The sequence below is a fragment of the Taudactylus pleione genome, unplaced genomic scaffold, assembly GCF_031769625.1.
Source record: "Taudactylus pleione unplaced genomic scaffold, aTauple2 ptg000927l, whole genome shotgun sequence".
NCBI classification, from domain to species: domain Eukaryota; kingdom Metazoa; phylum Chordata; class Amphibia; order Anura; family Myobatrachidae; genus Taudactylus; species Taudactylus pleione.
The window spans coordinates 1,511,495-1,537,215 of NW_028285328.1; the positions used below are offsets into that span (position 1 = coordinate 1,511,495).

Genomic DNA, 25,721 nt, shown 5'->3' on the forward strand with positions numbered 1-25,721 from the left:
CTAAGCAACCCAAGAGACAGAGGGGAAATCACACTGTCACTGCAGGAGCAATCAGCACATCTAAATTCATTGTCACCCAAATATTTATTATATATATGTAGCCAAAATAAATACAGGAGAACAAGACGACACAAAAGGGTAAAGTCAGGGTCAGACGAGAAGGCTCTGAAACACGTGCAGCCATGGCGGTCCTGTCACACACACCGATAACCGCACTGTAAGTCACTCGTTCCATGTCTATGTACTATGTAAGGCGCTGCGGAACACTTGTGGCACCATATACATAAAGGATAATAATAATAACGTACTGATGTGTACCCATATACCACAGGTCAGCGTCTCGGGATGAAGAGGTCCCAGAGAAAGCTGTACAGATGTGTGCACGCATTGCGCCATGCGTTTAGTCGCTATCCTATGGAGTCGCAGGTGCAAATGCAGTGCGCGTACCTGCTCGTGGGTACGCATCTCGCACCATGTGTGGCACGATTTGCCGCAAATACGCCAATGATGCAAGAGGACACATCTGTAGTCACATAAAATGACACCATAGTGTCTGCAGGTCTCCTCAGCGAGGTTTGACGGCTGCATTTTGGGGACCCCGATACAATGACAGAGGAGGACAGGGCACACTGTCTATCAGATACATCATGACGTCACCGGCAACGAGCGGAGCCTGCGTCTGCCACTCTGGATCTAATCAGATCCAGACAGCGGCAGCGTCTGCGCGGGACGACATGGACTGGAGCGTCTGCCCAGCGGCCGTCGTAAAGAAAGGGAAGTACTGCACAGACAGGTGAGTGGGGCCTGTTCTATACTGGGAGGGGGGCACAACATAAGGGGCATTACTGGGGGCTGTGCGTAAGTGGCATTACTGGGGGAACAACATAAGGGGCATTACTGGGGGAACAACATAAGGGGCATTACTGGGGGCACAACAACAGGGGCACTACTAAGGACATTACTGGGGGCTCTGCATAAAGGGCATTACTGGGGGCTCTGCATATGGGGCATTACTGGTGGCACTACTAAGGGCATTACTGGGTACACAACATAAGGGGCACTACTGGGGGCACAATATAAGGGGCATTACTGGGTACACAACATAAGGGGCATTACTGGGTACACAACATAAAGGGCATTACTGGGTACACAACATAAAGGGCATTACTGGGGGCACAACATAAAGGGCATTACTGGGGGCACAATATAAGAGGCATTACTGGGGGCACTACATAAGGGGCATTACTGGGGGCACTACATAAGGGGCATTACTGGGGGCTCTGCAAAAGGTATGCAGTCGGGAAGCCGGCGGACCTAATCCTGACAGCCGGTTTCCCGACTGCTTTATCCCGGTGAGGGTTAAATGACAGGCGTCTAAATCTAGACGCCTGTCATTTTACAGACGCCGGGAGACCATTAATCAGTAACAGCAGTTATGTAGCTGCGTGCCTCCTACGTGCAGGAATGCTGCTACTACTAGTGCTTAGTACCACTGCTACTGTTACTACTATTATAACCGGGAGATCATTAATCAGTAACAGCAGTTATGTAGCTGCGTGCCTCCTACGTGCAGGAATGCTGCTACTAGTGCTTAGTACAACTTCTACTGTTACTACTACTATAACCGGGAGATCATTAATCAGTAACAGCAGTTATGTAGCTGCGTGCCTCGTACGTGCAGGAATGCTGCTACTACTAGTGCTTAGTACCACTGCTACTGTTACTACTACTATAACCGGGAGATCATTAATCAGTAACAGTAGTTATGTAGCTGCGTGCCTCGTACGTGCAGGAATGCTGCTACTACTAGTGCTTAGTACCACTGCTACTGTTACTACTACTATAACCGGGAGATCATTAATCAGTAACAGTAGTTATGTAGCTGCGTGCCTCGTACGTGCAGGAATGCTGCTACTACTAGTGCTTAGTACCACTGCTACTGTTACTACTACTATAACCGGGAGATCATTAATCAGTAACAGTAGTTATGTAGCTGCGTGCCTCGTACGTGCAGGAATGCTGCTACTACTAGTGCTTAGTACCACTGCTACTGTTACTACTACTATAACCGGGAGATCATTAATCAGTAACAGTAGTTATGTAGCTGCGTGCCTCGTACGTGCAGGAATGCTGCTATTACTAGTGCTTAGTACCACTGCTACTGTTACTACTACTATAACCGGGAGATCATTAATCAGTAACAGTAGTTATGTAGCTGCGTGCCTCGTACGTGCAGGAATGCTGCTACTACTAGTGCTTAGTACCACTGCTACTGTTACTACTATTATAACCGGGAGATCATTAATCAGTAACAGTAGTTATGTAGCTGCGTGCCTCCTACGTGCAGGAATGCTGCTACTACTAGTGCTTAGTACCACTGCTACTGTTACTACTATTATAACCGGGAGATCATTAATCAGTAACAGTAGTTATGTAGCTGCGTGCCTCCTACGTGCAGGAATGCTGCTACTACTAGTGCTTAGTACCACTGCTACTGTTACTACTATTATAACCGGGAGATCATTAATCAGTAACAGCAGTTATGTAGCTGCGTGCCTCCTACGTGCAGGAATGCTGCTACTACTAGTGCTTAGTACCACTGCTACTGTTACTACTATTATAACCGGGAGATCATTAATCAGTAACAGCAGTTATGTAGCTGCGTGCCTCGTACGTGCAGGAATGCTGCTATTACTAGTGCTTAGTACCACTGCTACTGTTACTACTACTATAACCGGGAGATCATTAATCAGTAACAGTAGTTATGTAGCTGCGTGCCTCCTACGTGCAGGAATGCTGCTATTACTAGTGCTTAGTACCACTGCTACTGTTACTACTACTATAACCGGGAGATCATTAATCAGTAACAGTAGTTATGTAGCTGCGTGCCTCCTACGTGCAGGAATGCTGCTACTACTAGTGCTTAGTACCACTGCTACTGTTACTACTACTATAACCGGGAGATCATTAATCAGTAACAGTAGTTATGTAGCTGCGTGCCTCCTACGTGCAGGAATGCTGCTACTACTAGTGCAAAGTACCACTGCTACTGTTACTACTACTATAACCGGGAGATCATTAATCAGTAACAGTAGTTATGTAGCTGCGTGCCTCCTACGTGCAGGAATGCTGCTACTACTAGTGCTTAGTACCACTGCTACTGTTACTACTACTATAACCGGGAGATCATTAATCAGTAACAGCAGTTATGTAGCTGCGTGCCTCGTACGTGCAGGAATGCTGCTACTACTAGTGCTTAGTACCACTGCTACTGTTACTACTACTATAACCGGGAGATCATTCATCAGTAACAGTAGTTATGTAGCTGCGTGCCTCCTACGTGCAGGAATGCTGCTAATACTAGTGCTTAGTACCACTGCTACTGTTACTACTACTATAACCGGGAGATCATTCATCAGTAACAGTAGTTATGTAGCTGCGTGCCTCGTACGTGCAGGAATGCTGCTACTACTAGTGCTTAGTACCACTGCTACTGTTACTACTACTATAACCGGGAGATCATTCATCAGTAACAGTAGTTATGTAGCTGCGTGCCTCGTACGTGCAGGAATGCTGCTACTACTAGTGCTTAGTACCACTGCTACTGTTACTACTACTATAACCGGGAGATCATTAATCAGTAACAGTAGTTATGTAGCTGCGTGCCTCGTACGTGCAGGAATGCTGCTACTAGTGCTTAGTACAACTGCTACTGTTACTACTACTATAACCGGGAGATCATTAATCAGTAACAGTAGTTATGTAGCTGAGTGCCTCGTACGTGCAGGAATGCTGCTACTACTAGTGCTTAGTACCACTGCTACTGTTACTACTACTATAACCGGGAGATCATTCATCAGTAACAGTAGTTATGTAGCTGCGTGCCTCGTACGTGCAGGAATGCTGCTACTACTAGTGCTTTGTACCACTGCTACTGTTACTACTACTATAACCGGGAGATCATTAATCAGTAACAGTAGTTATGTAGCTGCGTGCCTCGTACGTGCAGGAATGCTGCTATTACTAGTGCTTAGTACAACTGCTACTGTTACTACTACTATAACCGGGAGATCATTAATCAGTAACAGTAGTTATGTAGCTGCGTGCCTCGTACGTGCAGGAATGCTGCTACTACTAGTGCTTAGTACCACTGCTACTGTTACTACTACTATAACCGGGAGATCATTAATCAGTAACAGCAGTTATGTAGCTGCGTGCCTCCTACGTGCAGGAATGCTGCTACTACTAGTGCTTAGTACCACTGCTACTGTTACTACTATTATAACCGGGAGATCATTAATCAGTAACAGTAGTTATGTAGCTGCGTGCCTCGTACATGCAGGAATGCTGCTACTACTAGTGCTTAGTACCACTGCTACTGTTACTACTACTATAACCGGGAGATCATTAATCAGTAACAGTAGTTATGTAGCTGCGTGCCTCCTACGTGCAGGAATGCTGCTACTACTAGTGCTTAGTACCACTGCTACTGTTACTACTACTATAACCGGGAGATCATTAATCAGTAACAGTAGTTATGTAGCTGCGTGCCTCCTACGTGCAGGAATGCTGCTACTACTAGTGCAAAGTACCACTGCTACTGTTACTACTACTATAACCGGGAGATCATTAATCAGTAACAGTAGTTATGTAGCTGCGTGCCTCCTACGTGCAGGAATGCTGCTACTACTAGTGCTTAGTACCACTGCTACTGTTACTACTACTATAACCGGGAGATCATTAATCAGTAACAGCAGTTATGTAGCTGCGTGCCTCATACGTGCAGGAATGCTGCTACTACTAGTGCTTAGTACCACTGCTACTGTTACTACTACTATAACCAGGAGATCATTAATCAGTAACAGCAGTTATGTAGCTGCGTGCCTCGTACATGCAGGAATGCTGCTACTACTAGTGCTTAGTACCACTGCTACTGTTACTACTACTATAACCGGGAGATCATTAATCAGTAACAGTAGTTATGTAGCTGCGTGCCTCGTACGTGCAGGAATGCTGCTACTACTAGTGCTTAGTACCACTGCTACTGTTACTACTACTATAACCAGGAGATCATTAATCAGTAACAGTAGTTATGTAGCTGCGTGCCTCGTACGTGCAGGAATGCTGCTACTAGTGCTTAGTACAACTGCTACTGTTACTACTACTATAACCGGGAGATCATTAATCAGTAACAGCAGTTATGTAGCTGAGTGCCTCCTACGTGCAGGAATGCTGCTACTACTAGTGCTTAGTACCACTGCTACTGTTACTACTACTATAACCGGGAGATCATTAAACAGAAATTGCATTTTAGATTGTGAAGGTCTTTCAGCAACTGCATGGACTTTGTATTTGCCTTAGAAGAAAAACACAACTTTAGCAACTGTGCTCTGAGGGTGCAGACTGGATGGAGATTTATTTGATATACACCTCACTGTCCAGAAGGGGCAACATGTATGACTTAAATATTCACAGGTTGCTCTTTGAAAAAAAACAAAAAAACTCACACAATGTAATAGAGTCCGTGAACATGGAAACTCGCCCAATGTAATAGAGCCTGAGAACATGGAAACTCGCCCAATGTAATAGAGCCTGAGAACATGGAAACTCGCCCAATGTAATAGAGCCCGAGAACATGGAAACTCGCCCAAAATAATACAGTCAGAGAACATGGAAACTCGCCCAATGTAATAGAGCCTGAGAACATGGAAACTCGCCCAATGTAATAGAGCCCGAGAACATGGAAACTCGCCCAAAATAATACAGTCAGAGAACATGGAAACTCGCCCAATGTAATAGAGCCTGAGAACCTGGAAACTCGCCCAATGTAATAGAGCCTGAGAACATGGAAACTCGCCCAATGTAATAGAGCCCGAGAACATGGAAACTCGCCCAAAATAATACAGTCAGAGAACATGGAAACTCGCCCAATGTAATAGAGCCTGAGAACATGGAAACTCGCCCAATGTAATAGAGCCTGAGAACCTGGAAACTCCTCCAATGTAATAGAGCCTAAGAACATGGAAACTCGCCCAATGTAATACAGTCAGAGAACATGGAAACTCGCCCAATGTAATAGAGCCTAAGAACATGGAAACTCGCCCAATGTAATAGAGCCTGAGAACATGGAAACTCGCCCAAAATAATACAGTCAGAGAACATGGAAACTCGCCCAATGTAATAGAGCCTGAGAACCTGGAAACTCGCCCAATGTAATACAGTCAGAGAACATGGAAACTCGCCCAATGTAATAGAGCCTAAGAACATGGAAACTCGCCCAATGTAATAGAGCCCGAGAACATGGAAACTCGCCCAAAATAATACAGTCAGAGAACATGGAAACTCGCCCAATGTAATAGAGCCTGAGAACCTGGAAACTCGCCCAATGTAATAGAGCCTGAGAACATGGAAACTCGCCCAATGTAATAGAGCCCGAGAACATGGAAACTCGCCCAAAATAATACAGTCAGAGAACATGGAAACTCGCCCAATGTAATAGAGCCTGAGAACATGGAAACTCGCCCAATGTAATAGAGCCTGAGAACCTGGAAACTCCTCCAATGTAATAGAGCCTAAGAACATGGAAACTCGCCCAATGTAATACAGTCAGAGAACATGGAAACTCGCCCAATGTAATAGAGCCTGAGAACCTGGAAACTCGCCCAATTTTATACAGTTCGAGAACATGGAAACTCGCCCAATGTAATAGAGTCCTAGAACCTGGAAACTCGCCCAATGTAATAGAGCCTGAGAACATGGAAACTCGCCCAATGTAATAGAGCCTGAGAACATGGAAACTCGCCCAAAGTAATACAGTCAGAGAACATGGAAACTCGCCCAGTGTAATAGAGCCTGAGAACATGGAAACTCGCATGTTTTAGACTAAAAAATACTTACAATTTAAACTCTCATCCAGAAGTTTTCCCATTTTGAATATAAAACTCGACCAATGTGACAGGTTACCGCTAAACTCTCACGCTTTCTATACTCTCACCCTATTACATTTAGTCCACCACGGTCATGTATCTGTTACCTCCAATACACATTTGAAACAAATCCGTGGAGTGCCGCCAGCTTCCTTCCTGTTGGGAATCCATACCACGCAGCACAGCGGGGAACTGTGACAAAAACACACATATATACATATAGTGTTTATATATGAGCTCTGGAGAGATGATGCTGTCTGGATAGCTTCCCACGGCACCCTGATATTTGAAGGTGCAGGAACGTGGGTGCTAATAGACCTCTCCACTACGTCCCCATAAATGTCAATTGGGTTCATGTCGTGTGAAAGTGGGGGCGACAACATTCGTCGGAACTCTCCAGAACGCTCCTCAAACCAATTCTGGACAACTTGGAACCGGTGACATGGGGCATTATCCTGCTGGAATATTCCATCTTTGTGGGGTACATGAAGTCCATGAAGGGCTGCAATTGGTCATCAAGCAATGCAACGTAGCGGTTACCGGTCAAAGATGTGTTCAGGCAGACCAGTGGACACAACCCATGCCACGTGAACACATCTCACACCATTATGGAACCACCACCAGCCTGCACGGTGCCTTGTTAACAACTGAGGGTCCATGGCCTCATGGGGTCTGGGCCACACCTGAACCCTACCATCAGCCCGACACAACAGGAACTCATTGGACCATGCCACATGTAGCCAGTCCTCCAGCGTCCAATTAGTGACACCACAGGCCCAAGTGAGGCGCTGTGTCCGGTGTCGTAGTGTCAACAGGGGCATTATGGTGGGTCTACTGCTCCCATATCCCATGGAAGCTAAAGAATGCTGCACTGACCTGCTGGTTATGCGCCTGGTACCTCCTGCATTGAATGTGGATGTGATTCGAGCCAGTGTCGCTTGTCTGTTACCATGGACGATTCTGGCCAGATGCTACTGGTCACGATCATTAAGCACCCATGGTTGGCCACTGAGCTGTCCACGGTGAGTGTTAATGACTTTCATGAGGTATTCCTGGTACACATGTGACAGCGTAGATCGAGGTATGTTAACTGTCCACAAAACTTTGGAAATGGAATGACCCATCCGTTGGGCACTCACTATCATGCCCCGTTCCAACTCCGATAATTCACGTTGCCTTGCCAGGAGACGCCTAGCCGGTGTTCAAACTGACTCACGAGATGTCAGATTACATCTGATACTGGAGCATCGGGATGCTGCCTCGGCCTTTTGACAGCCGGCATCCCGACTGCAGGTATCCCATTCCCGATTGTACAGGCACCAGGCGTACTTTCAAACTAGATCACAAGTCAGCTGAGCGGAACCCACCATTATACTAGTGACGCACACCACATTATACCCAGGTTTCCATATATACCAGAGTCCAACACTTTGCATCACGTCAGGCAGAAGACAGCAGACAGCACAGGGCCAGCACACAGCTGTGACCAGAGACAGCCCCTGCAGTCAGTATGATTACAGGAGTCACATCCAGCCACTGACAGGGTCATACAGAAGCACCTGCTCTTTTTTTTGGCCCATTTAGTATTAACCTGTCGCTAAATCTGTGCCTCTGATATCTGTTCCCCAGGTGCACACAGCAGCTGGGGGATATATCACACTGGGAGAAGCAATCTGTGCCTCCGATATCTGTTCCCCGGGTACACACAGCAGTTGGGGGGGGGGGGGGGGGGAGGGATATATCACACTGGGAGAAGCAATCTGTGCCTCCGATATCTGTTCCCTGGGTACACACAGCAGTTGGGGGATATATCACACTGGGAGAAGCAATCTGTGCCTCTGATATCTGTTCCCCAGGTGCACACAGCAGTTGGGGGGGGGGATATATCATACTGGGAGAAGCAATCTATGCCTCTGATATCTGTTCCCCAGGTGCACACAGCAGTTGGGGGGGGGGGGGGGGATATATCATACTGGGAGAAGCAATCTATGCCTCTGATATCTGTTCCCCGGGTACACACAGCAGTTGGAGGATATATCACACTGGGAGAAGCAATCTGTGCCTCTGATATCTGTTCCCCAGGTACACACAGCAGTTGGGGGGGGGATATATCACACTGGGAGAAGCAATCTGTGCCTCTGATATCTGTTCCCCGGGTACACACAGCAGTTGGGGGGGGGGGGGGGGGATATATCACACTGGGAGAAGCAATCTGTGCCTCTGATATCTGTTCCCCAGGTACACACAGCAGTTGGGGGGGGGGGGGGGATATATCACACTGGGAGAAGCAATCTGTGCCTCTGATATCTGTTCCCCGGGTACACACAGCAGTTGGGGGGGGGGGGGATATATCACACTGGGAGAAGCAATCTGTGCCTCTGATATCTGTTCCCCAGGTACACACAGCAGTTGGGGGGGGGGGATATATCACACTGGGAGAAGCAATCTGTGCCTCTGATATCTGTTCCCCAGGTACACACAGCAGTTGGGGGGGGGGGGATATATCACACTGGGAGAAGCAATCTGTGCCTCTGATATCTGTTCCCCAGGTGCACACAGCAGTTGGGGGGGGGGGGGATATATCACACTGGGAGAAGCAATCTGTGCCTCTGATATCTGTTCCCCAGGTACACACAGCAGTTGGGGGGGGGGATATATCACACTGGGAGAAGCAATCTGTGCCTCTGATATCTGTTCCCCGGGTACACACAGCAGTTGGGGGGGGGGGGGGGGATATATCACACTGGGAGAAGCAATCTGTGCCTCTGATATCTGTTCCCCAGGTACACACAGCAGCTGGGGGGGGGGATATATCACACTGGGAGAAGCAATCTGTGCCTCTGATATCTGTTCCCCAGGTACACACAGCAGCTGGGGGGGGGGATATATCACACTGGGAGAAGCAATCTGTGCCTCTGATATCTGTTCCCCAGGTACACACAGCAGCTGGGGGGGGGATATATCACACTGGGAGAAGCAATCTGTGCCTCTGATATCTGTTCCCCGGGTACACACAGCAGTTGGGGGGGGGGGGGGATATATCACACTGGGAGAAGCAATCTGTGCCTCTGATATCTGTTCCCCAGGTGCACCCAGCAGTTGGGGGGGGGGGGGGATATATCACACTGGGAGAAGCAATCTGTGCCTCTGATATCTGTTCCCCGGGTACACACAGCAGCTGGGGGGGGATATATCACACTGGGAGAAGCAATCTGTGCCTCTGATATCTGTTCCCCAGGTGCACACAGCAGTTGGGGGATATATCACACTGGGAGAAGCAATCTGTGCCTCCGATATCTGTTCCCCGGGTACACACAGCAGCTGGGGGGGGATATATCACACTGGGAGAAGCAATCTGTGCCTCTGATATCTGTTCCCCGGGTACACACAGCAGTTGGGGGATATATCACACTGGGAGAAGCAATCTGTGCCTCCGATATCTGTTCCCCGGGTACACACAGCAGTTGGGGGGGGGGGGGGGGGGAGGGATATATCACACTGGGAGAAGCAATCTGTGCCTCTGATATCTGTTCCCTGGGTACACACAGCAGTTGGGGGATATATCACACTGGGAGAAGCAATCTGTGCCTCTGATATCTGTTCCCCGGGTACACACAGCAGTTGGGGGGGGGGGGGGGGGAGGGATATATCACACTGGGAGAAGCAATCTGTGCCTCCGATATCTGTTCCCTGGGTACACACAGCAGTTGGGGGATATATCACACTGGGAGAAGCAATCTGTGCCTCTGATATCTGTTCCCCAGGTGCACACAGCAGTTGGGGGATATATCACACTGGGAGAAGCAATCTATGCCTCGGATATCTGTTCCCCAGGTGCACACAGCAGTTGGGGGGGGGGGGGATATATCATACTGGGAGAAGCAATCTGTGCCTCTGATATCTGTTCCCCGGGTACACACAGCAGTTGGAGGATATATCACACTGGGAGAAGCAATCTGTGCCTCTGATATCTGTTCCCCGGGTACACACAGCAGTTGGGGGGGGGGGGGGATATATCACACTGGGAGAAGCAATCTGTGCCTCTGATATCTGTTCCCCAGGTGCACACAGCAGTTGGGGGGGGGGGGGGGATATATCACACTGGGAGAAGCAATCTGTGCCTCTGATATCTGTTCCCCAGGTGCACACAGCAGTTGGGGGGGGGGGATATATCACACTGGGAGAAGCAATCTGTGCCTCTGATATCTGTTCCCCAGGTGCACACAGCAGTTGGGGGGGGGGGGGGGATATATCACACTGGGAGAAGCAATCTGTGCCTCTGATATCTGTTCCCCAGGTACACACAGCAGTTGGGGGGGGGGGATATATCACACTGGGAGAAGCAATCTGTGCCTCTGATATCTGTTCCCCGGGTACACACAGCAGTTGGGGGGGGGGGGGGGGATATATCACACTGGGAGAAGCAATCTGTGCCTCTGATATCTGTTCCCCAGGTACACACAGCAGTTGGGGGGGGGGGGGGGGATATATCACACTGGGAGAAGCAATCTGTGCCTCTGATATCTGTTCCCCGGGTACACACAGCAGTTGGGGGGGGGGGGGGGGGATATATCACACTGGGAGAAGCAATCTGTGCCTCTGATATCTGTTCCCCAGGTACACACAGCAGTTGGGGGGGGGGAATATATCACACTGGGAGAAGCAATCTGTGCCTCTGATATCTGTTCCCCAGGTACACACAGCAGTTGGGGGGGGGGGGGGGGGATATATCACACTGGGAGAAGCAATCTGTGCCTCTGATATCTGTTCCCCAGGTACACACAGCAGTTGGGGGGGGGGATATATCACACTGGGAGAAGCAATCTGTGCCTCTGATATCTGTTCCCCGGGTACACACAGCAGTTGGGGGGGGGGGGGGGGGGGATATATCACACTGGGAGAAGCAATCTGTGCCTCTGATATCTGTTCCCCAGGTACACACAGCAGTTGGGGGGGGGGGGGGGGATATATCACACTGGGAGAAGCAATCTGTGCCTCTGATATCTGTTCCCCGGGTACACACAGCAGCTGGGGGGGGGGGATATATCACACTGGGAGAAGCAATCTGTGCCTCTGATATCTGTTCCCCGGGTACACATAGCAGTTCGGGAAGGGGGGGGGGACGCGGATATATCACACTGGGAGAAGCAATATGTGCCTCTGACATCTGTTCCCCGGGTACACACAGCAGTTGGGGGGGGGGGATATATCACACTGGGAGAAGCAATCTGTGCCTCTGATATCTGTTCCCCAGGTGCACCCAGCAGTTGGGGGGGGGGGGGGATATATCACACTGGGAGAAGCAATCTGTGCCTCTGATATCTGTTCCCCGGGTACACACAGCAGCTGGGGGGGGATATATCATACTGGGAGAAGCAATGTGTGCCTCTGATATCTGTTCCCCAGGTGCACCCAGCAGTTGGGGGGGGGGGGGGGATATATCACACTGGGAGAAGCAATCTGTGCCTCTGATATCTGTTCCCCAGGTACACACAGCAGTTGGGGGGGGGGGATATATCACACTGGGAGAAGCAATCTGTGCCTCTGATATCTGTTCCCCGGGTACACACAGCAGTTGGGGGGGGGGGATATATCATACTGGGAGAAGCAATCTGTGCCTCTGATATCTGTTCCCCAGGTGCACACAGCAGTTGGGGGGGGATATATCATACTGGGAGAAGCAATCTGTGCCTCTGATATCTGTTCCCCAGGTGCACACAGCAGTTGGGGGGGGGGGGGGATATATCACACTGGGAGAAGCAATCTGTGCCTCTGATATCTGTTCCCCAGGTGCACACAGCAGTTGGGGGATATATCACACTGGGAGAAGCAATCTGTGCCTCTGATATCTGTTCCCCAGGTGCACACAGCAGTTGGGGGGGGATATATCATACTGGGAGAAGCAATCTGTGCCTCTGATATCTGTTCCCCAGGTGCACACAGCAGTTGGGGGGGGGGGGGGATATATCACACTGGGAGAAGCAATCTGTGCCTCTGATATCTGTTCCCCAGGTGCACACAGCAGTTGGGGGGGGGGGGGATATATCACACTGGGAGAAGCAATCTGTGCCTCTGATATCTGTTCCCCAGGTGCACACAGCAGTTGGGGGGGGGGGGATATATCACACTGGGAGAAGCAATCTGTGCCTCTGATATCTGTTCCCCGGGTACACACAGCAGTTGGGGGGGGGGGGATATATCACACTGGGAGAAGCAATCTGTGCCTCTGATATCTGTTCCCCAGGTACACACAGCAGTTGGGGGGGGGGGGGATATATCACACTGGGAGAAGCAATCTGTGCCTCTGATATCTGTTCCCCGGGTACACACAGCAGTTGGGGGGGGGGGGGATATATCACACTGGGAGAAGCAATCTGTGCCTCTGATATCTGTTCCCCAGGTACACACAGCAGTTGGGGGGGGGGGGGGGATATATCACACTGGGAGAAGCAATCTGTGCCTCTGATATCTGTTCCCCAGATACACACAGCAGTTGGGGGATATATCACACTGGGAGAAGCAATCTGTGCCTCTGATATCTGTTCCCCGGGTACACACAGCAGTTGGGGGGGGGGGGGGATATATCACACTGGGAGAAGCAATCTGTGCCTCTGATATCTGTTCCCCGGGTACACACAGCAGTTGGGGGGGGATATATCATACTGGGAGAAGCAATCTGTGCCTCTGATATCTGTTCCCCGGGTACACACAGCAGTTGGGGGGGGGGGGATATATCACACTGGGAGAAGCAATCTGTGCCTCTGATATCTGTTCCCCGGGTACACACAGCAGTTGGGGGGGGGGGGGATATATCACACTGGGAGAAGCAATCTGTGCCTCTGATATCTGTTCCCCGGGTACACACAGCAGTTGGGGGGGGGGGGGGGATATATCACACTGGGAGACTCAATCTGTGAAGCAGCTCTGAAAAGAAGTTGACAAGTCTCAGGTACTGAATAGTTTCAGAACTTTGTGATTAAGGATGGAGGGTAAAGGTGGGTACACACTAGACGATATGTCGCCCGGACTGGAGCAACATATCAGGTACATCATCTAGTATGTACCCATGATATGCGTGCTCCTGTGGGTCGTTAGCAATATCCCCCGTAGGCTTTACTGCAGGGCGGATGGGGGATGTCGCTAACGATGTCATGCTGTAGAATGCACCATGACATATCCCACCCCCCCATCGTCCCCGTCATCAGGAAGTGTGTGCACGTCGGGTACGTAGGCACGTCGGGTTGGGTACCCATCGTCTGATGTGTACCCAGCTTAAGAGCAGGATAAGGGTTAATAGACACCTGACTGCTGCTCTAAACAGGAACCTAAAGAGTTGGTTCAAGGCCTCAATGGATGGAACTGTGATTCCTGATAAGTGACCCTCACACGCTGTCCCAATGACAGTATATAGATGTTAGACAATGATTGTGTGACCGCTCCTCAGCGGGTCTCCTCCATCTGTCACCAACACCAAATAAGACCACACCAAGCTTAGCAGGCACCTTCTAGGAGCTATTGGCACACCTATAGCAGCAGCGCGTTGCTGGGCTTCTACCACACTTATTAGAAGACACTGACAAAGAGCCGCGTGATAGCCACAAAGCATTAACAGGCAACAAACACACTGCAGACATCTCCATGGCAGGCTGGTCGCTGCTGTATACATCCCAGACTTCTTCCCTTGTATGAGAGGACGCCTATCGTCGTCTATTCCAGATTTCCAAACTTCTACTATAACCTCACTGTGATTCATGATAAATAAGTTATGGAACTAAAAAGTCAAAAACAGAACTGATTCTCTGAGCAAAGTACCCCCATGTGCAAATGAAAAAGCTTTGGTTCTTCTGAAAATACTGAAATCCATTAACTACTACTTGAAAATAAGATCGGATTCCCCTGATATACAAAGAGGAAATACGGTACTAAGCAATGAAAAGAGTAACGTTTATGGGGGTCAATTAAATTAGCCGTGAGTCCCCCATGTCGTGAGTTAGGTGCGGCTATATCCCGCTCTTACAGTACCTCCGGCCTCACATATTTTTATTTGTACAGAAATATCCATCAGTCCAGGGGGAGGTCGGGTAACGAGGGGGCAAGCTGAGGTGCTTTTGCCGGCAATTCCACGCAGGTACAACAGCAACTCGCCCGCCTTGTGGCTATTCCAATTGCCCCCTATAAATTTCATGCAATTACTTAAAAGTGGTTTTAAGAAAAGTCTGTCAGTGGAATTCCCCTGACAAGCACATAGAAGGGGGGCCTTCTTTGGACAACCTGAATTTGGGACGTATATGGGTGTATCACTGTGGCTGCAGCAGTCACACTACCAGAAACCTCCTCTCATATTAACCATTGAATCAGAGACTGACAGCGAGCTCTGCACAATGTGTGTGTAATGGGGACGCCTCCATCGGTCCGTGTACCGTCTGTGGAACTAGCGAAGAGAGTACTCAAAAGAGAAATTCAACATATTGGACTGAACCCGACATGTAACATATAGGTAACCAAGGGGGAAATTCAATTAAATGCGATGTTCAATTGCGCCGGGAATGAGTTCCTGGAGCTATTTAATTGTCCCCATCGCGCCCTACACTTAAGTCGGGAGATGCAGGTTACGGCGCCTAATGCCGGGTGTTTAGTCGCGGTAACCTGCATTCTCCTTCTTAAGTGCCGGACGCGATGCTGTTAGCACACCCGCTAAGCCAGTGATTTTCAACCTTTTTCAACTCGAGGCACAATACGTAAAATTTTAAAATTTCCAAGGCAAACTATCCGGCGATGCAGCGTGCGCGACCTATAAAAACACATACATATTGGCTCCCACATATAAAAACACATTCATTGGCCTCCACAGGAATAACACACACTACATTGTCCCCCATAGAAAAAAAATAACATTGGCCCTCATAGAAAAAAATTACATTGGCCCCCATAGAAAAAAAATAACATTGGCCCCCATAGAAAAAAAAATAACATTGGCCCCCACAGAGACAAAAAATGACATTGGCCCCCACAGAGACAAAAAATGACATTGGCCCCCCATAGAAAAAAAATAACATTGGCCCCCATAGAAAAAAAAATAACATTGGCCCCCATAGAAAAAAAAATAACATTGGCCCCCACAGAGACAAAAAATAACATTGGCCCCCACAGAGACAAAAAAATAACATTTGCCCCCACAGAGACAAAAAATGACATTGGCCCCCACAGAGACAAAAAACAACAACACATTGCTGGACAACAGAAAAAATTATAAACCACATTGCTTCCCCCAAAGTTAAATCATACTACCTACCTATCATTGGCTGCGGGTTCCCACAGTGCAGAGATATCCACAGTGGCTGACTGGCCACGGGCTGGCTTGGTGACTGGCCACGGACGGGAGGGAAGCACTGGCTGGCCGCCGGCTGGTGGGAGAGAAGGGCTGGCGCCGCGGGCGGGAGCCGGCAAGGGCTGGTTGAGTCTCTGTTGGGGTGGGCGGACAGGCCATGGCCTGTGATGCCACGCCGCCGCATTTAGGCAGTTCACAGTCCGAGCGTGCCTGAGCCTCCCAGGGGAGCTCAGCAGCAGCGATGCCCGTTCCGCACTTCTTTAATGTGACCGGTGGCTCTGCGGCACACTTCACAACCACCCGCGGCACACTACTGTGCCGCAGCACAGCGGTTGAAAACCTCTGCGCTAAGCCCAAAACTAGATTGCGGAACTAGTTCAGTCGGATTTCTGCTCGCAGCTCTAGAGGGTGCGGGCAGAAATCCTCTAGTCGCAGGTTAACAGCGGCATTAATTGAATAGGTTCGGGAACTCATTCTAGGCGCTAGACAATAGGGATGTATGTAAAAATATCGTTTAACAGTAAAAAAAAAAAAATCTAATTATTGAGTTTAACTATAAAAATGTGAGGAAGCTCTAAAAAAAAACAAAAAAACAAAAAACATTTTAATTTCTGTCATTTACACAAAAAAAACATAATTATCTTACCGATTCCATAGGCTTTAGCACAAATCCAATGCAAGTTAGCAGCAATTTTAGCCCTGAAGGAATCGTACATGTCCAGCGGGACAACCTCCACCGGACATTCCGCTAAATAATCCATTTTTCTTCTGGTGCTGTCTCCAGAAGCGCAAACGCCAATATCCACCATCTAAGAAACAAACAATTAATAATAATTATATGTAAAATACACATAACAGGAAGTTTTATCAGCCACAAAGTGTAACGAGATATTCATTTATCTTGGGGCATTGGGGGACCTTTATAGATCAATACATTAAGTACCGGGTTATGGAGAACACTATGGAACGAAAGGCGAAGTGAAGAAACCAAAACCAGAAAGTTTTACATCCTGGTGCTTAATGGAACCAAATGCGTGTAATGGCGTCAGAAGGAGACCTCCTGCATTTAGCTCCAGAACCGGGTCCACAAAACCGCTAGATCTCTGCTCGGGCACTCACATGGAGGCACTCACTAACACTTTGCATTTCATCTTAGGCCATGTAGTGCCACCTACAACTACCATGTTATTTTGTGTAAGGGGAGCCAATAAAACTGGTCATATTAATGGTGACAAATGAGTGAAAAGCTCCGAATGCAGCTCAGAGCCATCACTGAAGAGGCTGGCGGGTAGCGTGCAGGGATAGAACGTCTCCAGCTGTACTGGCAGTGGCTGATGTCGCTCATTACATGGCCCAAAGCAGGAGACCCAGGAAGCACATTACCAGCTCAGAGCCATCACTGAAGAGGCTGGCGGGTAGCGTGCAGGGATAGAACGTCTCCAGCTGTACTGGCAGTGGCTGATGTCACTCATTACATGGCCCAAAGCAGGAGACCCAGGAAGCACATTACCAGCTCAGAGCCATCACTGAAGAGGCTGGCGGGTAGCGTGCAGGGATAGAACGTCTCCAGCTGTACTGGCAGTGGCTGATGTCACTCATTACATGGCCCAAAGCAGGAGACCCAGGAAGCACATTACCAGCTCAGAGCCTAAACGCCTCCCTGCTGGTGTGCTGGGTGCAGGGATCACAGGAAACAATAGGCAGGAGAAGCAGGGTCCTGGCGTAGAACACGTGGCTTTGTAAAGCATTACTGTTGTTAGGGGCTTGAGGTGTGAGATCATTGTGTGGTTTAGGTACTGGGAGCGGATTTGCCAGACAAACATACAAAGGCAGCAGCTGCTGACAGGGCTAATCCAGACCATTCCCACCCTGTGTACCACGGTCTCCAACTTCCACATGGTTCTACGGTCTGTCCTCACCCAGGCTGCTGCAGGCCCATCCTTACATAGCCCAGGCTACACAGAATATTACTACAAATGCTTTCACTTCAGACATAAACTGCTGTAGGAAACACGCCTGCTTCAGGTCATACCTATGTAACTAAACCTCACCCCGTCCACCGGTCACCCAACATTATCGGAATTCAATAAATAAGCAGTAACATTAGAACAAGCTTGCCAGGTGAGCTGACACTCCCATATGTGACAGTATATAAATTGCAGCATACAGAGAGCTTACGGTTCCCATATACAGTAGCAGTTACAGAACTAACACCTCTCCCTCCCTGCATTACCATGTATACCCTCCTCCTGACACACTGCCCCATTCATTCCATCTGTTATTGTATGCCCTTCACTCTCCATATTATATGCCCGCCACAAGCTAAACCTACAGCCTACACAAATGCCACATTCACCCCCAGATGTATTTAAATATATAATATATTTATGACATCAGTCTATGCACCCTCACCCCCATAATTTGTAACTACACATACAATACCTGTCCTCCCCTTTACATGACAGACGGGCCTCCCCCTCCCTCCGAAATGATAAACGGCCCACTTATATAGTATATGGTTATCACATGACTCGCCTGCCACACTGGTATTGGTAACTAAGCTGCCAATGATAATATACATAGCATGATACTCCAGCCCCCCCAATATACATGTGGATATTACATAACATACCTGTCCTTCCAGGTATAATATACATGATTACATGACACACCTGCTCCCCCCCATGTATTATATATAAGGTTATTGCATGAAACATCTGTCCCACCAGTATTGGTCACTAATAATATATATAGCATGATCCTCCAAACCCCCCTTGCGGACGCTGGTCTCATAACTACATTCCCCCCAGGATACATATAATATACATGGATATTACAAGACACACCTGCACCCCACTGTATAAAATCAACCCCCACACCCCACCCAGGTATAATATATACATGGCTATTGTATAACACGTGTGTGTGTGTGTGTGTGTGTGTGTGTGTGTGTGTGTGTGTGTGTGTGCGTGCGTGCAGTATAATATATACACCCCCCCCACGACCCACCTGTCCCCCCCCCCCCGTAGAATATAAATGGATATTACATGACACACCTACTCCCCCTGAATAATATACATAGATATTACATGACACCTGTCCCCCCCTTTATAATATACATAGCCCCCTCTATAATACTCACACACCTGTCCCCCTGTATAATACATGACATGTAATATATATACAGGGATATTACATGACACCTGTCCTCCCTTTATAATATACATGGATATTACATGACACACCTATTCCCCATGAATAAAATACATAGATATTACATGACATCTGTCCCCCCCTTTATAATATACATGGATATTACATGACACACCTGTCCGCCCTGTATAATACATGACACACCTATCCCCCCTGTATAATACATGACACACCTATCCCCCCTGAATAATATACATAGATATTACATGACACCTGTCCTCCCCTATATAATATGCAGGGATATTACATTACACACCTGTCCCCCCTGTATAATACATAACACACCTATGCCCCCTGAATAATATACATAGATATTACATGACACCCGTCCTCCCCTTTATAATATACAGGGATATTACATGACACAGCTGCACCCCTCTATAATATACAGGGATATTACATGACACACCTGCCCCCCTGTATAATACATTACACACCTGTCCCCCCCTAAAATATACATAGATATACATGACACACCTATCCCCCCCTGTAAAATATACATGGATATTACATGACACACCTACCCCTCCTGTATAATATACATGGTTATTACATGACAGCTGTCCCGTCCCCCCTTGCATAATATATAGGGCGGAATTCAATTGTTTTCGCGGCCCGCATCTCCCGTCTAAAGTGACAGGAGTTCGCGGGCCGCTATGCAATTGTTCTAGATTTTTGTGCTGATCGCGACCAAAGTGGTCGGGTTTAGCCGCGTAAAGCAGCTAAACCCGACCAAAGTGCTGGGCGCGATCGCGAAAAGTGATGTTTGGGCGCCCAAACATGTCACTTTTCGCACATTTCAGCTCTCACCCCCCTGGGGCTGCGAGCTGAAATGTAGTGCTGGCAGCTGATCGTGCCCGACAGGAGCAAGAATTGAATAGCTCCGTCGGGCGCGATGGGGGCAGGAATAAATTGAATTCCGCCCATAGTTGTTGCATGGAAAATAACCCCCCCCCTAAAATACATAGGGCTCGATTCAATTGAACACAAATTAAATAGTGCCGGGCGGGAGCTCGCACAGCTATTCAATTCAGCGCGCTATTAGAGCATTCTCCGAATAAACTGCCCGGCGCAATGCTGTTTCCGCCGCGCTAAGGGCAGAAAACAGAATTGTGCCTGTACTTTTGTATCCTTAACAGCGCGCTGAATTGAATAGCTCCCTCCCGGCACAATTTAATTCGCGTTCAACTGAATCGAGCCCATACATGGATACTGCATGACACCCCTGTCCCTACCTGTATAATATATAAATGGATATTACATGACACACCTGTCTCCCTGTATAATATTCATGGATATTACACGACACACCTGTCCCCCCCAGTATAATATACATGGATATTACATGACAGGGCCTTAGCTAGGGTAGTGCAGCCAATGCCATCGCACAGGGCACTGTTTGGGCCTCTCAAATTTCTGTTTATTATCAGTCTCACTTGTAGCTTCCTCTTATTTCATCCCCAACATCTCCTGGCCTCCCCTATCTCTTCCCTGGCCCTTCCCCATGAGGCCATGGCCCTCTCTCAGGTGCACTATATTATGTCCCTATTTATCCCCAGCATCTCCTGGCCTCCCCTATCTCTTCCCTGGCCCTTCCCCATGAGGCCATGGCCCTCTCTCATGTGCACTATATTATGTCCCTATTTATCCCCAGCATCTCCTGGCCTCCCCTATCTCTTCCCTGGCCCTTCCCCATGAGGCCATGGCCCTCTCTCAGGTGCACTATATTATGTCCCTATTTATCCCCAGCATCTCCTGGCCTCCCCTATCTCTTCCCTGGCCCTTCCCCATGAGCCATGGCCCTCTCTCAGGTGCACTATATTATGTCCCTATTTATCCCCAGCATCTCCTTGGCCTCCCCTATCTCTTCCCTGGCCCTTCCCCATGAGGCCATGGCCCTCTCTCAGGTGCACTATATTATGTCCCTATTTATGCCCAGCATCTCTTGGCCTCCCCTATCTCTTCCCCATGAGGCCATGGCCCTCTCTCAGGTGCACTATATTATGTCCCTATTTATCCCCAGCATCTCCTGACCTCCCCTATCTCTTCCCCATGAGGCCATGGTCCTCTCTCAGGTGCACTATATTATGTCCCTATTTATCCCCAGCATCTCCTGGCCTCCCCTATCTCTTCCCTGGCCCTTCCCCATGAGGCCATGGCCCTCTCTCAGGTGCACTATATTATGTCCCTATTGATCCCCAGCATCTCCTGGCCTCCCCTATCTCTTCCCTGTCCCTTCCCCATGAGGCCATGGCCCTCTCTCAGGTGCACTATATTATGTCCCTATTTATCCCCAGCATCTCCTGGCCTCCCCTATCTCTTCCCTGGCCCTTCCCCATGAGGCCATGGCCCTCTCTCAGGTGCACTATATTATGCCCCTATTTGTCCCCAGCATCTCCTGGCCTCCCCTATCTCTTTCCTGGCCCTTCCCCATGAGGCCATGGCCCTCTCTCAGGTGCACTATATTATGTCCCTATTTATCCCCAGCATCTCCTGGCCTCCCCTATCTCTTCCCCATGAGGCCATGGCCCTCTCTCAGGTGCACTATATTATGTCCCTATTTATCCCCGACATCTCCTGGCCTCCCCTATCTCTACCCTGGCCCTTCCCCATGAGGCCATTCCCCTTTTTATGTCCCTCTGAAAAATGAGGGGGCGCCAATGCTCTTTCTGGCACAGGGCACCAAAAACTGTAGTTACGGCTCTGTTACATGACACACCTGTCCGTCCCCCCCCCCCCCCAGTATAATATACATGGATATTACATGACACACCTGTCCCCCCCCCAGTATAATATACATGGATATTACATGACACACCTGCCCCCCCCAGTATAATATACATGGATATTACATGACACACCTGCCGCCCCCCCCCACCCCCCCCCTCAGTATAATATACCTGGATATTACATGACACCCCTCCCCCCCCCTCAGTATAATATACATGGATATTACATGACACACCTGTCCCCCCTCCCTGTATTATGTACATGGATATTACAACACACCTGTCCTCCCCAGTATAATATACATGGATATTACATGACACACCTGTCCCCCCTGTATAATATACATGGATATTACATGACACACCTGTCCCCCCCTGTACAATATACATGGATATTACATGACACACCTGTCCCCCCCGGTATTATGTACATGGATATTACATGACACACCTATCCCCCCTCCCTCTATTATGTACATGGATATTACATGACACACCTGTCCTCCCCAGTATAATATACATGGATATTACATGACACACCTGTCCTCCCCAGTATAATATACATGGATATTACATGACACACCTGTCCCCCCCTGTACAATATACATGGATATTACATGACACAGCTGTCCCCCCCTGTACAATATACATGGATATTACATGACACACCTGTCCCCCCCGGTATTATGTACATGGATATTACATGACACACCTATCCCCCCTCCCTCTATTATGTACATGGATATTACATGACACACCTGTCCCCCCCTGTACAATATACATGGATATTACATGACACACCTGTCCCCCCCCTGTACAATATACATGGATATTACATGACACACCTGTCCCCCCCTGTACAATATACATGGATATTACATGACACACCTGTCCCCCCCCTGTACAATATACATGGATATTACATGACACACCTGTCCCCCCCTGTACAATATACATGGATATTACATGACACACCTGTCCCCCCCCCTGTACAATATACATGGATATTACATGACACACCTGTCCCCCCCCTGTACAATATACATGGATATTACATGACACACCTGTCCCCCCCTGTACAATATACATGGATATTACATGACACACCTGTCCCCCCCTGTACAATATACATGGATATTACATGACACACCTGTCCCCCCTGTATAATATACATGGATATTACATGACACACCTGTCCCCCCTGTATAATATACATGGATATTACATGACACACCTGTCCCCCCTGTATAATATACATGGATATTACATGACACACCTGTCCCCCCCTGTATAATATACATGGATATTACATGACACACCTGTCCCCCCCTGTATAATATACATGGATATTACATGACACACCTGTCCCCCCCTGTATAATATACATGGATATTACATGACACACCTGTCCCCCCCTGTATAATATACATGGATATTACATGACACACCTGTCCCCCCCTGTATAATATACATGGATATTACATGACACACCTGTCCCTCTATATAATATACATGGATATTACATGACACACCTGTCCTCCCCAGTATAATATACATGGATATTACATGACACACCTGTCCCCCTATATAATATACATGGATATTACATGACACACCTGTCCCCCCCTGTATAATATACATGGATATTACATGACACACCTGTCCTCCCCTGTATAATATACATGGATATTACATGACACACCTGTCCCTCTATATAATATACATGGATATTACATGACACACCTGTCCTCCCCTGTATAATATACATGGATATTACATGACACACCTGTCCCTCTATATAATATACATGGATATTACATGACACACCTGTCCTCCCCCTATATAATATACATGGATATTACATGACACACCTGTCCTCCCCCTATATAATATACATGGATATTACATGACACACCTGTCCTCCCCCTATATAATATACATGGATATTACATGACACACCTGTCCCCCTGTATAATATACATGGATATTACATGACACACCTGTCCTCCCCCTATATAATATACATGGATATTACATGACACACCTGTCCCCCCTGTATAATATACATGGATATTACATGACACACCTGTCCCCCTATATAATATACATGGATATTACATGACACACCTGTCCTCCCCCTATATAATATACATGGATATTACATGACACACCTGTCCCCCCTGTATAATATACATGGATATTACATTACACACCTGTCCCCCCCTGTATAATATACATGGATATTACATGACACACCTGTCCCCCTGTATAATATACATGGATATTACATTACACACCTGTCCCCCCCTGTATAATATACATGGATATTACATGACACACCTGTCCCCCCCTGTATAATATACATGGATATTACATTACACACCTGTCCCCCCCTGTATAATATACATGGATATTACATGACACACCTGTCCCCCCCTGTATAATATACATGGATATTACATGACACACCTGTCCCCCTGTATAATATACATGGATATTACATGACACACCTGTCCTCTCCCTATATAATATACATGGATATTACATGACACACCTGTCCCCCCCTATATAATATACATGGATATTACATGACACACCTGTCCCCCCCTGTATAATATACATGGATATTACATGACACACCTGTCCCCCCCTGTATAATATACATGGATATTACATGACACACCTGTCCTCCCCCTATATAATATACATGGATATTACATGACACACCTGTCCCCCCCTGTATAATATACATGGATATTACATGACACACCTGTCCCCCCCTGTATAATATACATGGATATTACATGACACACCTGTCCCCCCTGTATAATACATAAGGCCATTACAGGAGGACCCCCCGGGAGGCCGCCCTTACCTCTCTGGGCCCGGGGTGATGAGCAGACACCGGCAGAACCCTCTCTCACATGCCGGCACCGGGACTCGGGCTGCCTCCAGGGCCTACATGTCACCGGGCCCGGGTGCTGACGCTGAGGAGGCGGCGCCGGTGACCCCTCCCTCCTGCCACCACACAGCCGCACCGGCCCGCTGGCTCCCCGTCACCTTCGGCTCCCTCCCGGATCCCGGGACCGTTTTCCGTCCTTCTCGGTGCCGGCCGCGGACACTGACAGGGATCCGTTGGTTACCCGGGATCCGCCTGCGCATGCGTGGAGGGGACCGAGCGGCGGCTGTGCTGCGCATGCGCGAGTGGCTACTGTTGCTGGAGACGGCAGGCTGCCCCTGGATTTGCGCATGCGCTGTGCCTGCTGGGACGAGACAGCAGCCTGTCACTGGGTGTGCGCATGCGCGGCGGGTTGCTAACGAGACACCTTTAGAATGCGCCGCTGTGGCTGCGCCTGCGCAGTACTTGCACACAGGCTATTGTCATTCATTGTGTATCTATTGTGCTGTATACTACATGGGGATGGGTGCAGCCCACACCCCAGTCACATCTGTGTGTGGTGCCCCCCTCTCCATCACTCCCAGCAAGGAAGGGTTACCAAACAATAACACACAATTCTTATTTGG

At 48.5% G+C, this 25,721-nt stretch overlaps 1 protein-coding gene across 2 annotated transcripts in view; it reads right to left on the bottom strand.

The window, feature by feature from the left end:
* Nucleotides 1-25,406, bottom strand: part of CAMSAP1 (calmodulin regulated spectrin associated protein 1) — a 64,368-nt gene extending 38,962 nt beyond the window's left edge. For both annotated transcript variants that reach the window (XM_088459707.1, XM_088459706.1), the window contains exons 1-2: nucleotides 25,072-25,406; nucleotides 16,901-17,063 (exon numbers count right to left, since the gene is read on the bottom strand). In XM_088459707.1, coding sequence (XP_088315833.1) covers nucleotides 16,901-17,063 — 163 coding nt within the window. In that variant the 5' untranslated portion in view covers nucleotides 25,072-25,406. The remainder of the gene's footprint in view (nucleotides 1-16,900; nucleotides 17,064-25,071) is intronic.
* Nucleotides 25,407-25,721: the final 315 nt, after the last annotated feature.